Source organism: Gouania willdenowi, chromosome 6 (assembly GCF_900634775.1).
Source record: "Gouania willdenowi chromosome 6, fGouWil2.1, whole genome shotgun sequence".
Classification (NCBI taxonomy): Eukaryota; Metazoa; Chordata; class Actinopteri; order Blenniiformes; family Gobiesocidae; genus Gouania; species Gouania willdenowi.
The window spans coordinates 18,847,447-18,862,842 of NC_041049.1; the positions used below are offsets into that span (position 1 = coordinate 18,847,447).

Consider the following 15,396-nt stretch of genomic DNA (forward strand, 5'->3'; position numbering starts at 1 on the left):
TCTCAGGGTTGACATCATAAATGTAACATATTTTCCACGCATTCGAGAAGCACAAATGCTCCTAGTATTTGAAATGGAGTTTGCGTCTTGCTGTAATCCTCTGCAGAGAGGGACAGTAGGCTGTGGTTTGCTCCACAGACAGACCAGCTTCAGGACATCAAGAATAATTAGCAGAGATCAATATGGCATCAATCACCCTGCTCACACACACTCACCGGTCACCACCACATGACGTTACATGCTAAATAGACTACTGTCACACCCCGTCACAAGGCTCAACGAACAGACAGAAAAATGCGTTTGAAAGGCAGAAATGTCAAAGTTGTTAATGTGATCGGGAAGAGGTTTAAAAAAAAATCCAAAAAAGTAACCCTAAAAAAGTCTCCTTGACTGATGGTGCACTGAGTTCTCTACATTTCTAAAAAGGGACCCACAAAGTTTCAAAGCAAACAAGTTTATGTTCCGAGCTGGGTTGGTCCATTACTTTTAGAGACTGATGATTCCGTGTTACACGCCAGGGCTCAGACAATCCCACACTGACCACAGCTAGACACAGACCAACACACTCGTGACTCAGGGACTCCAGAGACTGGCGGCCATGACATGTCAGGGGGCCTGGCCTGAAAACATGGCTGCCTCTGCAATTAATTACACCATTCAAGTGTGGGAACTAGCCAATGGATCATCCCGGCACTGGTGCTTTGAGCTCAAGGACGGCCGGTCAAACTTCCCCTTTTCACAAGGGGGCGTCAGCCCTGCTGACAGCAGCTGCACATGCTTGTTTGAGAGTAAATGTGTCACAGGTGGTGAGCGGGAAGGATGACCTTCCGTTAAAGGACAAGCAGTGGTTCCTCTCTGTTTATCTCAATTTTAATTGAAAGTATCCAAATCTGATCATGTATACAGCACAGGGAAGACACACGACTCGGCATGAAAGCAGTATCTACCTTACTCGGGAATCAGGAAAACTGTGTTATTACAAATCTTTACCCAGAATATCAAACTTCCTAGGGCTAAAGTTTCCACAAATTTTTTTTTCCTATTAGTATTTTCATCTCCATTCTTTGGTGCAGCAATGACCCAATTTCCCCATGGGGATCATTAAAGTTTCATCTTCTTTTATTCTATCTCTCCAATCACCTTTCAGCCTCCCTCCTCCAATATTTCACTTAATTATGTCCTGTGAATGAAGTTCATCGTTCATGCTGCCAGCGCTGGCAGAGAGGGCCGGCATGTTCTCGACTATCTAATCATGGTGCAGGGACTAAACCAAATTTGGGCGGTAGGCATGTGATGCCTGGCAGGTCCTAATGAGGGCTGACATCTTCGGGCTCGCTGCTGATGTACAAGATACACTTTGCCCGAGCCGCTGCAGCTGCAGTTGACTAAACACCTATAGGCTTGTGAACCACTTTGTTTCGCTCAGAAAGTTTTGCAGGAGTTACGCAGAGTGCTGACGGAAGCCAGTCTCGCCTAATGAACATTTACATTTTAGGATGGGAGCCAATTATCACAGTGTGGGGTGTACTCTGTTGCAGAATCACCTTCCACATGTTTGATGCTTCAAAGTTGCTCAAAGGATATAAACACATGCTTGTGTAATTACCAATATTAATCAATAAAGAAAGCTGTAATGCTGTAATGATGCTTTCTTTCTTTCTTTCTTTCTTTTTTATTTCCTTTGAAGGCTCCTTTGCACCAAATTAGGGATCGACCGATATGGGTTTTTTTGGGCCTATGCCGATACCAATTTTTTTTTTCATCAGCCTAAGCCAATGACCGATGCAGACTGCCGATTTTCATTTGGAGCCAATATTACTTTTTCTCCCTCAATTTACATCATTAAAATTACACAAAGATAATAACAAATTGTAAAAGTCTCAGTTTAAAAAAACAAACATTTATTGAAATTAACAAACGTGAGGTTGAACAAGAACAAGTAAAAAAACAGAGTGAGACCTCTCATAAAATATTATGAAAGAGAACTGTTCGTCCTTGTCCTGAAAATAGCTTTGACAAAAGTTTGCCTGACTGAAGATATATTTTATTAACAGGATTATTGAGGATGAATAATTATAGTATTAAACACAAAAAAAACATGAATAGTCCATTCCAACACAACCCCAGAACATAAATTACAGAGGAAAATAACGTGATGTCAGCATTAAGCAACAAATTGTTCAAGTTTCTGTTCTAAATAGCATTAACATTAATAAGAATAAATATTCAAACAGGTAGTAAACTGCTTCTCAAAGTGAAAAACTTCTCAGCACTGAGTGAGAAGCACAGAGAGAGAGAGAAAAAGAAACAAACACAAACCTCCAGCCAGCTGCTCGTTAACTTCAAGTGCGACATCACGGACCCACAGAACAACCGCTAAGTTAAACAGGTAAAAGATGCTTTGAAAGTTTAAAACCTGCTGTTGGGATTGAAGAGATTCCTTCACGCTCTACTAGTGGGGGGAGGGGCTCTGCAGCCTCTGTCTTCAGCCACACGGAGCAGCCTGTGGCAGTCGCTCTGTTAATGAAGTAGATCGGTGTACTCAGCAGTGCGCATCGGCCGATGCCGATACACGTAAAACACGCAAAGATCGGCCAATGAATCGGTCGATCACTACACCAAATATTGTAGAAAGTGAACCACGGGAATCAGAAAAAAAGGCGATTAATTTATACATTTCGTGAAACTTCATTTTGTAGGATTTTGACAAAACTGAAAGGTATGTTACTGAAAATGCAACCAAACATTGCACTTCAGTGGAGACAGTCAAGGGTCCTCATTTATCAACCTTGCGTGAAAACGGGTGCAAATCTGAGTGCACATTTGGTCGTATGACAGGACCAACATGTGATTATGAAACATTCATATTTGAAGAATCCCAGCGTACAAATGTTCGGGTGTTGATAAATGCGGTGGCTGCGTAACATTTTAATGACCAAATTCAATCAAATACTCCTGGTTTAGAGGCCCCACCCACTGATGTAAAACAAACATTGGGAAAAAAAATAAACAATTCCGAGATGAAAATCAGCATCCTCACAGCTGAGGTGAAGACAAAAATAAATACATTTTTCTGTAGTGTCAAAACTGGAATTTAAGGAGCTCATTTTAAACGCTCTGTGGAAGAGAATAACGAAGGCAGTGAATGTGTTGGAACGGACTCGGGCTGAGGTTTGAATTAAATTCTCAATAACCAACTTAACCAATGCCTAATGGTGGTTTAATATACAGTAAATGTTACTCCTCCACAACCTAAAAGCGTAAATCCCTGCTATTTGATCAAGACAATTCTTGGTCAAGAAAAAGTAGACGAGTCAGGCTAGCGAGTACAAGCTCAGACCTGTCATGAGATCTGATCGTAGCGTACGCTCACGTCAGAATTGATAAATACCGACGCTTGCGTGAATTTGGTTGAATGCACGTCGTATGTATGGTATGAACACAAATGTATTTTCTGGATGTTTGTAAGAGGGATAAAATTGTCGAAAGATAAAAATTTATTCCGTTTTGGCTATTTCTCATTAATGCAAGTCAAAAGTACAATTAATATTTACCACATTAACAATGCTTCTCATGCCTAATGGTCTTTTGCTACGTGAACTATTAAAGAAAAATGCCTTGGCAGCGAGGACAGAAACAACAAACCATCACAGCAACAAGAAAATACCAGGGGGGGGAAAAACTGAACGATTACCATGAGGCAGGAGAATATTGCCTTAAACAGCTTGTGTCTAATAATAGCCTGCTTCACATGCATGCTCATTCAGTTCTTTCAGTTGTGTGATTAAAACGACATAGCAGACATGGTACATCAAACCCTGCCAGTAAAAATACACAAAATCGACACACTGTGAGACATGCACACATTGTTACTGCTTTCTAGTAAAACTGAAAAAAAATAATTAAATAACCCATCGCCTGCGACTCCTCTTTTTACACATCTTCTGTGTGCATTCAGTATGAAAAGACGTCACATCAGTTTAGGTCAAATGAAAGAGACAGCTTTGCTTTGCATTAGGGAAGTAACAATATCTAAATCTCACGGTTGGGTATTATCACGGTTTTAACCTAACAGTACAATAATTATTGCGGTATTGAAGGAAAGCTTACGGCTTTACAGGAAGGCACATAGTTTACAGCAATGCTAACAATAACAAGAATGATGACCATTAAAAAAAATTGTCTGTTCACCATTTTGACCATTTATTGTCATACTTTTACATTTATGACATTAGAAACTGAATACTACCTACTAACATACAGATTCTTGAGATAAAGTGCAAAAATTCCAATCGAGTCAGGAACACTCTTAAAGGAAACGCAGATATAGAAACAGCCTAGTAACAATAAATAAAATAATAATTATTAAAATTAAAAAAAGAAATCAAAGCAGTGCAAACTTCCTTCATTCTGTGTTTAGCTTAGTTTGAGGTTTTTCTGGAGAAAAATGAACAAGTCAACATTTGAGGTTAGGACGAGAAAGTAACCTTGTTGTCAACGTTTATTTGTTTATTTAACATGGACAGTGCAATTCATTTCAACATAAATACAAATTAAGTGTGCAGCTGATGTAATGCACATAAAAGTTTAAAGCTAGTGCTAGTTTACAACTCCTGTCCCTGGTTGTGCCTTTTTATATTACAGTGGAATACAGTCAATACAATAAAACTCACTCACCCACAATACAAAGAGTATAAAACATTCTCTCTCTCTCTCTCACACACACGCACAGCTATATACATGTATTTTGGGTTTCTTTCAGCCAAGACTATTGCAACCACACATCATCAGTAGGGTAAAACTAACCTGTCTCATGACGGTCTAATCCCACAACAACAACAGATATACAAGTGTAACTATGCAACATCCCTTGTTATTTCTTGAGCTGTTCTGAGGGACCATGGTTGTAAATGCTTTCTTTAGAGTTTTTTTGATCAGACTGAATTGTTAGTTTGACACAATTCTTAAACTTTTTGGGATGTCGGGTCAATACCATGACATTCCTACTTTCCTCAGGCAAATATATACTCAACAGCAAAATTAAACAATTTGTCCAATCCAGGACAATCCAGCTGTGGATAATTAGAAAACATATTTGTCTTCTATGCAAGGCAAGGCACATTTATTTGTATAGTGCATTTCATACACAAGGCAACTCAATGTGCTTTACATATTCAGTATGTTAAATACTATTTGCAGCATAGTCAGCCCTTCCCTTCTGCGGTTCTTCCCAACCAAAGATATTCCATACAAAAACTAGTAGCATTTCTTGGGAGAAATCAAAAAACAAGGTTTAACACTCCATTCAACATTTTGTATGAGAAAAAAATCTGACTCAATGCACCTTAAAGACTGACAACAAATCCACTTCCAGAGGGACAATGAAAGAGTGATTGTCCCTCTGTTGAACATTAATGTTGATTTCATTCTAAGGAAATGGCATCACAAAGATATTCTGAATCAAAAACTGGTTTTCTCTGTCTTCGCTCCCATCAAAGTAAAACTAACAGCAGTCACAAAGTGACAGACATCAGTATTATTAACGAGTTCACCCCAATGAGCTCCAACTGAAGCTCTAATAAACCTAACAGACATGTTTTTGGCATGGGGAGGAAACAACCACAAAAGCACAAAAAACCATGCAAACCTCACACAGAGAGACTTCAAAATAACAGTAGGACCGTATAATTTCAAGGAATCACGAAATCGACCAATGAAAATGGAATCCACTGTTAAACGCAGAAAGTGACGATGTGAATGAAACACTGTCATCGTGAAGTGAAGGACATCTGTCTGGAGAAATGTATTTGAGGACCGCTCATTCGTTTTGGTTTTCTTTTTATTGATAAAATATTTCTAGGTTAAGGACATTGGCCTTGTAATCAGAGGGTTCCCGGTTCAAGCCTCACCTGGGCCATCACTGTGGGATGTTGAGCAAGTCCCTTAACCCCGAACAGCTCCCCAGGCGCCGCAAAATGGCTGCCAACTGTTCCCCAGGGATGGTTAGTGAAATTCTCCATTGTGAGATAATGAAGTATATAAAATTTAAAAATTTAAAAAAAACACAACATTTGGAAAAATATTTAATTAAATTTGGCAAAAAATAAAACTGATTTTTATGGCCCGACAATAGTTAAACCCTGGTGTGAAACAAAATCTGAAACCCTTGTTTTGAACCTATCTAGGTTCCAAACCAGTACAATATAGTTCATTACCATTCAGCTCACTTTATCATCCACGATTAACTTTCCTCGTGTGAGTAAACTCCTATTTTCTGCCTGCCTGCTTATAACCCATATCTGTATTCCCACGCAATATGGGGTGTAGGCCAAAAAAATGTTTTAGCTTTGGTAAAAGTATTCATTTATCGGTCCAACATTGCTTTAACAACAGCACAAAACACTTTATCATCACACCTGTCCAAAATCACACTTAGTTATTACACATTAGGTACTCTATTCTAGTTATTAGCCACATGTTGCTATACGTTGGGTGCAAAAAACACAGTGAAACTGATGGGAGGGAGCCCTGCCTGGTTTAAATGTCTGTCACTTGATTTCAAACATTTGTATTTGCTGTTGATGGGGATTATTCCTGTGGTAATGTGCGTATGCAGATGGATGGGTGACTCCCCCCTACAGCATCTTTAAAGGCACCACACAGTACAGTGTAAAACAATCTAAGGGAAATATAAACGTGACAAAGCATTCACAACTTGGTCTGTAAGCATCTCCTACCAAGATCTGTGTTGGGCCCTGCCAGCAGCTGTTTGAACTTGTCCAGACGAGACGCCTCTCTCTCCGTCATGGCAGGGGTGCCAGATGTGTTCTGGTCTGCCATGCGAGCCACGAGTGGGATGACGGGCGGTCGGTGAGGCAGGGATCGCTGTCTGTGGAGGGCTGCATGTTCACCTGCTGCATCTGGTGGTGGGAAGGAGACAAGCAAAAACTAGGGTTACACCAAATAACACACACCATGTAGACATCTAACGACCGCTTTGTTCATTGCTAAAAAATCTATGTAAAGAAAGTAGGGATGCACCGAAATAAAATTTGTAGCCGAAGCCGAATAAAATATAAACGCTTGGCCGCATTTTCACTGCAGACTGTATTCATTGTTATGAATAAGGCGTGAGGACGGCATTCAAATATTTACGGCTCTAACCAGTTGGTAGAATTAGCTAAGCAATTAGTCATGGTAATAAAATACATGTAAAATAAATAACAAAAAATAAATAAAAAATTCTTGTTTTTTTGCCTTAATGCTATTTTAATCTTACTTTGATCATGCATGTTGGAGCATTGTTGGACAAAGTCGTTGCAATTAATATATTAGCACTTTGGCTAAATCAACATTACAGATAAGACAAAAAACATATAAAAATGAAACATAATACAATAAATAAATATATTCAAATATATTAAAGCATAAGTACACACCCAGGTTTTGCTGATATGCCACTGGGGGAATTTTTTTTATAAATGCCTTGATTACAGGCGCACTCTGAAAATACTGTGGTTTAGACACGCCCCCACAGCGCTGCACATTTTAACATTGAGCTGTGAATCAATGCCCCCTTTTAATGTGAGAGGAGGAAATCAGTCCCTCCTCCCATATTTCATAGGAGGGGCGGGGCCAAGAGTGACGGTTAGTGACGCCACTGATCTCATCTCAGCCAGTTGTAATGAACTAAAATGTAAAAAGTGGGACTCGAATAAATAAATTGTATTATTTCATGACTAATCATTAACAGGTGCTGGTCATAAAATTAGAATATAATGAAAAAGTAGATTTATTTCAGTATTTCCATTCAAAAAAATTTACTTGTATATAATATTAATTCATTACACACAGACTGATATATTTCAAATGTTTATTTCTTTTCATTTTCATGATTATAACTGACAACTAACAAAAATCCCAAATTCAGTATCTCAGAAAATTAGAATATTACTTAAAGCCGATGCAAAAAAAAAATTCTAGAAATGTTGGCCAACTGAAAAGTATGAGCATGTACAGCACTCAATACTTAGTTGGGGCTCCTTTTGCCTGAATTACTGCAGCAATGGGGCGTGGCATAGAGTCGATCAGTCTGTGGCACTGCTCAGGTGTGATGAGAGCCCAGGTTGCTCTGATAGCGGTCTTCAGCTCTTCTGCAATGAATGACGGCGCCAAAGTGGAAAAGTTTCTTTAAGAAGGATTTTTACTTCATTATTAACGTGATTTCTTGTGTTTCTTTGACAAAGAAAAAAGATACTGAATGGCTTGAGGTAGGGCTGGGCGATATATCGAATATACTCGATATATCGCAGCTTGTAGTCTGTGCGGTGTTGAAAATGACCATACCGTTAAACTCGCGGACTTTTTTTTTTTTTTTTTTTGATTTTTTTTTTTTTTTTTTTTTTTTTTTTTTTGAAATGTCATTGTAACCCACGTCATAAAGAAATGTATTATATTTATATTATTTAATTATATTATATTTAGCAGAAGTAAATTTATTATAACATCTACTCTTCAGTTATTTATATACAATATTATTTCACCGCACTAATAGACTGCACTGACGTCACTCATCCACACGCACACACGCCAGCCAATCACAGACCAGTATCCTAGTATAAACAGGAAGCATGAGATACGGGAGGAGAAGGCTTGAATACGGGAAACGATCAAGCAGCAGCTGAAAACGCAGCATATGAACGGTAGCACGCACACCCGGTGCTCAGCAGACAGCACTTTACTAACTGTGCAGACCAGCGGTTGTGCCTTGCACCTGACAAAAGGAGCGATCGGCAGCAGAACGGAGGACTTTGTATAGGCGACTCAGATTGCATCGGCCAGGTTTTTTAAACCCCCCATGGATCTAAAGATGGTGAACTACCCACGGAGATGACGTAGTGGACGGTGAACTGCAGGTCTACCAGAGCGGTAGGACCGCCGCACCGATCCTCTTACCAGGAACGCATGAACTTCAATCCTACCAGGGTGGTAGGATCAACTTTATTTAATTAGGTTCTCTTCCAGTGGACCAACCCAACGAACTTCAGTCCTACCAGGGTGGTAGGACTGACTTCATTTTTCGTTTGAGTGGAACTATTTTTTTTCCCCAGGCTGTGACGCCTTATGAACTGAGCTAAATCCCAGCGGGTGAACTGGAGTCTGTTTTGAGACCACTTTTGTTTATTATTATTTTCTGTAATATAATAAATCCATGGTACTTATTTTCTATAAACAACAAATTGTCTGTCTATTCTCTGCACATCTTAGTAATCATTCCCAACTCACACTTGAACCTAGAAACTAATCTCAGAGAAAAAATTTATTAACCAACAGTAAATGTACAATTGGCTACATCATCTTAATGACAACATGCACAAAAGGGCACTATTTGTTTTAAAATATTGTAGTGGCATTATGTACAAAAAGTGCACTTTAATTTTGTGTTTTGAAATGCCATGTGAGTTGCATCCTGCACTAATGTCTTGTTTTGAATTGTCTCTGTGACAATTTTGCACAGAACGTGCACTTTCTGTTGACAATTTTATGTTTGAGCCACTCACTGTTTAATAAATACAGTTATGTCAACTTTGACTTAGTTGTGATATCCCCTTTTTTGCATGAAAGTTTAAAATTGGCATATATTAATGCAGTATGATCAAGAATGTTTTAATGTAGACATATAGAATCATCATACTGGTGTGATTTTGTGCATCAAAGTGTTAATTCAAGGGTAATGCAAAATATCGAGATATATATCGTGTATCGTGACATGGCCTAAAAATATCGCGGTATTTATAAAAGGCCATATCGCCCAGCCCTAGCTTGAGGCCATTTTTTGTCAAAATTTTGAAGGTATTCCTAATGATACGTCGTCACTCCGCATTTGTCGTTTTTTGGTTGTTTTCGTTTCAGAGCAAAATAAACTTCCAAGCGGGAATTTCCACCTTATACATTTGTTTGTGTGTACATTTTCTTAATCTTTTTCTATATACTAGGCTTACACTATGTTATTATGACCTGAAAAATAAATTAAATTCTTCATCAACAACCAACTTTTTTTTTTTCCATTTATGTAAATTATTAATTTTATATATTAAATTGTTAATGAATCATTACTGGACTATTCTTCTTCATCTCTAATCTCTAATTGATTAATTTTTCTAAGTACGTGTGGGAAGCCCTTGAACTATAGTTCAGCTACACATAACAATACTGTAAAGTTCTTCTATTTCTCAACTATAAAAGAGAAAATGAATATGTTCACTGTGTGTGGGTTGTTGTGCATTGAGTCCCAAGAGTAGAATGATTTTAATTTGAATGAAGAAAAAAAGAAATGAAAACATAAAACTGGTACACCAACACATTTACCTAATCTGCTGAAAGCTGCTTGTTCCATAAACTAATAAGGTTTAAGAATGACTTAAAAATGTATGAGCGGTTGAAACTGGGACTTGAGTATGCAAAGGAGTCTTTGTGCGAGAGCAGCAACACCAGGGAATATCTACTGGGTGCAGACTCGCATGAGCATTTAATAACACTTAATTAAACTGGAATGAAGCCGATTTTAATACACTTTTCTGTTCTTTATGAACAAATAAAAAAAAGCTAGAGATCTGTTCCCCGCTGCTTTATTTGCACTTACAAAAATTGAGACCGAGTATTAAAGCTGGCAACAGGTTTTCTATAGAACCTCTTGTGTGTACTACTATTTTTATAGACTATTCATGAGCTTACCTTTAAAAGCTATGGGATGAAGCCAAGTAGAAAGTAGTTAATCATGTTCACTTATTTGTCATATTATAGTGCATAACTTATCACATGGAAATCATCCAATGTTATAAAAACCAGAGACCAAGACCAAGGCAAAAGAAAAAACGAGAAGGCATGAGAGAGAAAGAAAAATAAAAGGAAGCACAAGGCCCATATCAAGAGAAGACTGAAAGAAGAGCAACAGAAGGTCAAGAGAAGACCAGGGGCCTCATTTATAAAGCTTTCTTTAAGCTGATATCCAGAGTTTTTGAGAGGACGTCTCGATGCCCCGCCCTCAACAGCTTGCAAGGTTGCATCTATATAGGTCTATAGGTCAGGTAAGAGCCAAAATCATAATTACCGTTTCCATTTGTATAGGGGTCTACAGGACGAAGGAGGGACTTAAATACATGAATGTTAATGAATGAACACCGGCAGTAGACCATAGCAAAAGACTAGTTAGGTATTTTTTCGCAGTTCAAAAACATAGATTTCTCAGAAACTCCGGATATCAGAAAAACTGGGATGGAAAGCAAAGGTTGCGATTTATAAAAATAGATGTAGTGTGAGAATGTGTGCACGGATTAAACCTGTATTGATCTTGTATCTGAACTTGTCGCACAGACACTTTGGAGAATACAACGATGCCGATGGTGAGGTGGTGAATTGAAGCAAGATTCATCTCAGAGTTACAAATCCACGCAAGCCTGCTGTGTTATAGATGTGAACAGTGAGCCATTCCTTCATGTATTTAAATGGTTATATTAAAGCTCTGAGTGAAAATAAATGCATGTACCTTGTATGTAACCTTAACTGGGAACACAATCAGACAAACTTGGCACACAGTGGCAGTATCCTGGTGCACTGCAGTGTCCGTGTGTTGTGGAAAGCCGTTTCACGTGATCCGCACACGACCAACTAGGGCTGCACGATTATGGCCAAAATGATTATCATGATTATTTGGATCAATATTTTAATCACAATTATTTATCAATTTAGGGAAAACATCTGTATTTTTATTCAACTACTTTTTAACAAACAATATGTGAACAGTTTAGAGTGCAAAAGAATAGCTTTAAACAAAAATATTGATAAATACTCAAATTTACCCAAGAATTTGTCACGTTTTACTCTGGGCTAACTATAAATACAATGTTAAAGACTCCTTCAAAACAATTACAGCGAATAAAGAAAAGTTGAGAACATTTGGCTTAAGTCTACAGGTTTGGAGCAAGAAACACCAGCCTGTCAACATTTTCTGCCGAGAGTGTCCACTGGATTAATTCATTATTTAATACTAATTAATTAGGTACTTAGGTCAATCAACTCATGTGGGTGTGTCGACACGTTCAACAAGAGCGCCCAACCTAAAATCCAGTTTTATATCCATCAGAGGCCGCATTTTAAACGTAAAATCGCAGACAATCAGATTAATTTAATCGTGGAGGACAAAATCGTAATCACTATTAAAATTGGATTAATTCTGCAGCCTTACCACCAGCAGTGACGACTGCTGTAAATAACTTGGTTTTCATTCATTTACGCCATGAATGTGATCACCAAATAAATCCTTTTTTTTCTGCTCTTCATCACTCACACGCATCTCTTCCTTGTTCTAAAATTCCTTTTCCTTGTCACTTCCGGCTTGTTTTCATGCAAAAAACCATTCATGATCTCCTTTGCATTGATAATTTATGGTAGAATGTGGGCGTGTCAAGGGCGCAACATGAAGAGAATTCACCTGCACCGACTTCTAGCTGAGCTGTAATTTATAAAGGGAAAAGTATGTGCTGGTGAGCTCCGCACAGTTTTATAAATCAGATTTCTTTATTGCCATTTTCAGATTTTCGACGTACTTTCACCTTTTCTATAGATTCTACTCAATGTTTTATAAATGAGGGCCCAGGACAATGATGAAAAAAGAGAAAGGAGCAAGAGAAGACCAAGACGAAAGAAGAGCAAAATGAGAAGTGTATGCCAGTGTTTGTTTTCTTTTCTAGTGAGATAAGAAAGAGCCTGGAAGCACTGTGCTGCTCTTCTTATCTGTATGTATAAAAAAAAAAAAAGACAACAAGCAAAACAGCAGACAGCAGGCAGGCGGACAGACAAACAGACAGATGACCTGTAAGATAGGGCAAAAGTAAACCAGACAGCATCAGCATCTGTGGCTGCCTGCGGAAGTTATGGTCTATACTGTCAGTCAAATCGATCCTTTTAAAATGATTCTTCTATGCGTTCACAAAAGGAACTCATGAAGTTTTGTGACCAATTAGCTTAGCTGCTCAGTGTGAAGAATGAGATTAGAACCCGTGGGCTCATTGTAGCATTTATCAATACAAAACTGGAGCTAAGAAATATGGTGCACCATGCACCACATTCTTTGATTTTTAACAAAAACAAAGATATTCAATAATTATCATCTTGGCAGGAGAATGTGCCATCCTGAACACTCCGTGAAGCCCTGTGTACAATGATTGTAATGATGGAGGAAAATTGGCAGCACATATTGTAGAGGGATGCTTTAACACCCTTATTATTACATTATATCACACGTCCTGTATAGATTGCAAATGAGCCGACACATACAACCCAGCAGCAGTGTTGCTTGTGCTTCTGTAACAGAAGAAGTCATCCACACCTTTAAACGGTACTAACAATAACTTGGAACTTAAACTCTGCTCGTTTCTGCATCACTTTTCAAATCTCCAACAAGGCTGAGTTCAGGAACTACTGTAGATGAGAAGCAGCAGCTAAAAATGCACAACTAATGCCACAATGTAACAAAAATGTTCATAAACATGTATAATAGCAGAAAATATTAAAAGTAATGTGAGAATAAAATCTGTGTGTGTGTGTGTGTGTGTGTGTGTGTGTGTGTGTGTACCTGCCTGCCTAACTTTTACACAGATGGTAACTGGACTAAATTGTGGTCCGTTATACACTCACACTTGCACACCTGCACGCCTAATGTAAAGTGTTTACATATCACGTAGACAATGATTGATAGTGAAGGGCACCTGATCGCGATCGATGTGTATGCACATTAAAGTGTCTGCAAATGTGTTATGAATGTATTTATCTATTTTTTATTTATTTATTTACTTATTTATACAGAATCAGGTGGAAATGGCAATACGACAATGAATATACCTTCACATGCATGCTTTGGGACAAAATTTACATAGAATTTTTCCCTTGAACAGGGGGTTGAATCGCAGATATGGACTCGTATCTAAGGGTTGGATGATAAGCAGAGATGGAAATGTCAAAATCTTGCTATCCAAAATTTCAGACTCCACTTCCTAAAATGGAAATATCCAGATGACAGACTAGAGCCTGGCAAATATGGATTTTTTCGGGTAAAGTAAGTGAAGTAAAAACACTTCTATGCATCCGTCTATGGGACTCCACCTCCCACAATGTAATGTGTGAAACTTTTCCAATAAGGTTAAAAAATGGGTTTATGATGGAGATCAAAGCAGACTTTCAAGTTGCAATTTTAACCTTTTACATCTTTTTTGGAGCAACTGTCCTTGGTGATCTACGAGCTTTAATTGAGACCAATAAAGTTGGTTTGTGTAAGGTTATACATCTAGAATTGGAATCTGGAGTCAATATGTCTTGTGAAAACCTAAATGAGCAATCATTTGAAACCAACCTTTAGGTGAGCCGATCGGAGCCTCGCTGAGAGACTTCACCAGGCGGCTCTCGGTGTAGTCAACGCTCTGAGAGGCAAACAACACGCCGGGCCTGGTTACCTCTCCCTCCTCCAACCTGATTTCCTCATCCTCTTCCTCCTCTTCGTCTTCCTCCTCGTCTTCCTCTGCCTCCTCTTGTGTGTCCTCCTCTCTTTGATCTGCCTCTGTTGTGTCATCCTGCCGCTGCCGCTCCTGCTGCCTGCTGTGATTTTCAATTACCTGAGCAGTTGACACAAAAACCAAGCGGGTCACTGCAATGTGCTCACAGCGGAATGGAGACGCTAAACTGCATGAATATAACTTACTCATCATTGCTAAATTCTTTGGAAACCAGCATTTTATTTGGATTTACTGCCTTTTTTTTTTTTTTGTAATGAAATATCAACCGTCTCTAAACATGCAGCTCCTATTGGCTGATACTGGTCTGCAAAGGTCAGTAACTATCATGATTAGTAATGCAGCACACCATTGATGCATGTTACAGGGATCCAAATGTGGCTTAAAATCATTGAAAAGTCCTTAATAATCTACTATATGTCTAACAAAATGCATTATTTTGTACAAGGGAATAATCTATGACCGAGAGCTGGGCAATATACCGAGATTCAAAATATATTGAGTTTTCTATTTTGGCGATATCAAAAATTACAATATCACCTAAATCGATAAATATATTTTTCATAGCTTATTTTGTTTCTCTACTTCTCAGAACAGCATGAAAATCTCAGTTGGATGGATTTCTGAGTGCATCCTTTAACATTTCCTGATTATAGAGAGCAACCAAAAGCAGCATAAGTTGGTATTTGACTAAAAAAGCTGCTAAATGCTCCAAAAACCAGGCTGAATGTTTCACTCCAACAGAAAACAATGGGATGTTAACAGGTAAATGGGGGTGTGTGACGTCTTCAATCACGTGATTTCAAGATGGCGGAATACAGGTTTTAAACCG

At 38.4% G+C, this 15,396-nt stretch overlaps 1 protein-coding gene across 3 annotated transcripts in view; it reads right to left on the minus strand.

Moving 5' to 3' along the window:
- tbc1d22a (TBC1 domain family, member 22a) overlaps window positions 1–15,396 on the minus strand; it is a 182,166-nt gene that overhangs the window by 160,628 nt on the left and 6,142 nt on the right. For all 3 annotated transcript variants that reach the window (XM_028449744.1, XM_028449742.1, XM_028449743.1), the window contains exons 4-5: window positions 14,408–14,666; window positions 6,738–6,920 (exon numbers count right to left, since the gene is read on the minus strand). In XM_028449744.1, coding sequence (XP_028305545.1) covers window positions 6,738–6,920; window positions 14,408–14,666 — 442 coding nt within the window. The remainder of the gene's footprint in view (window positions 1–6,737; window positions 6,921–14,407; window positions 14,667–15,396) is intronic.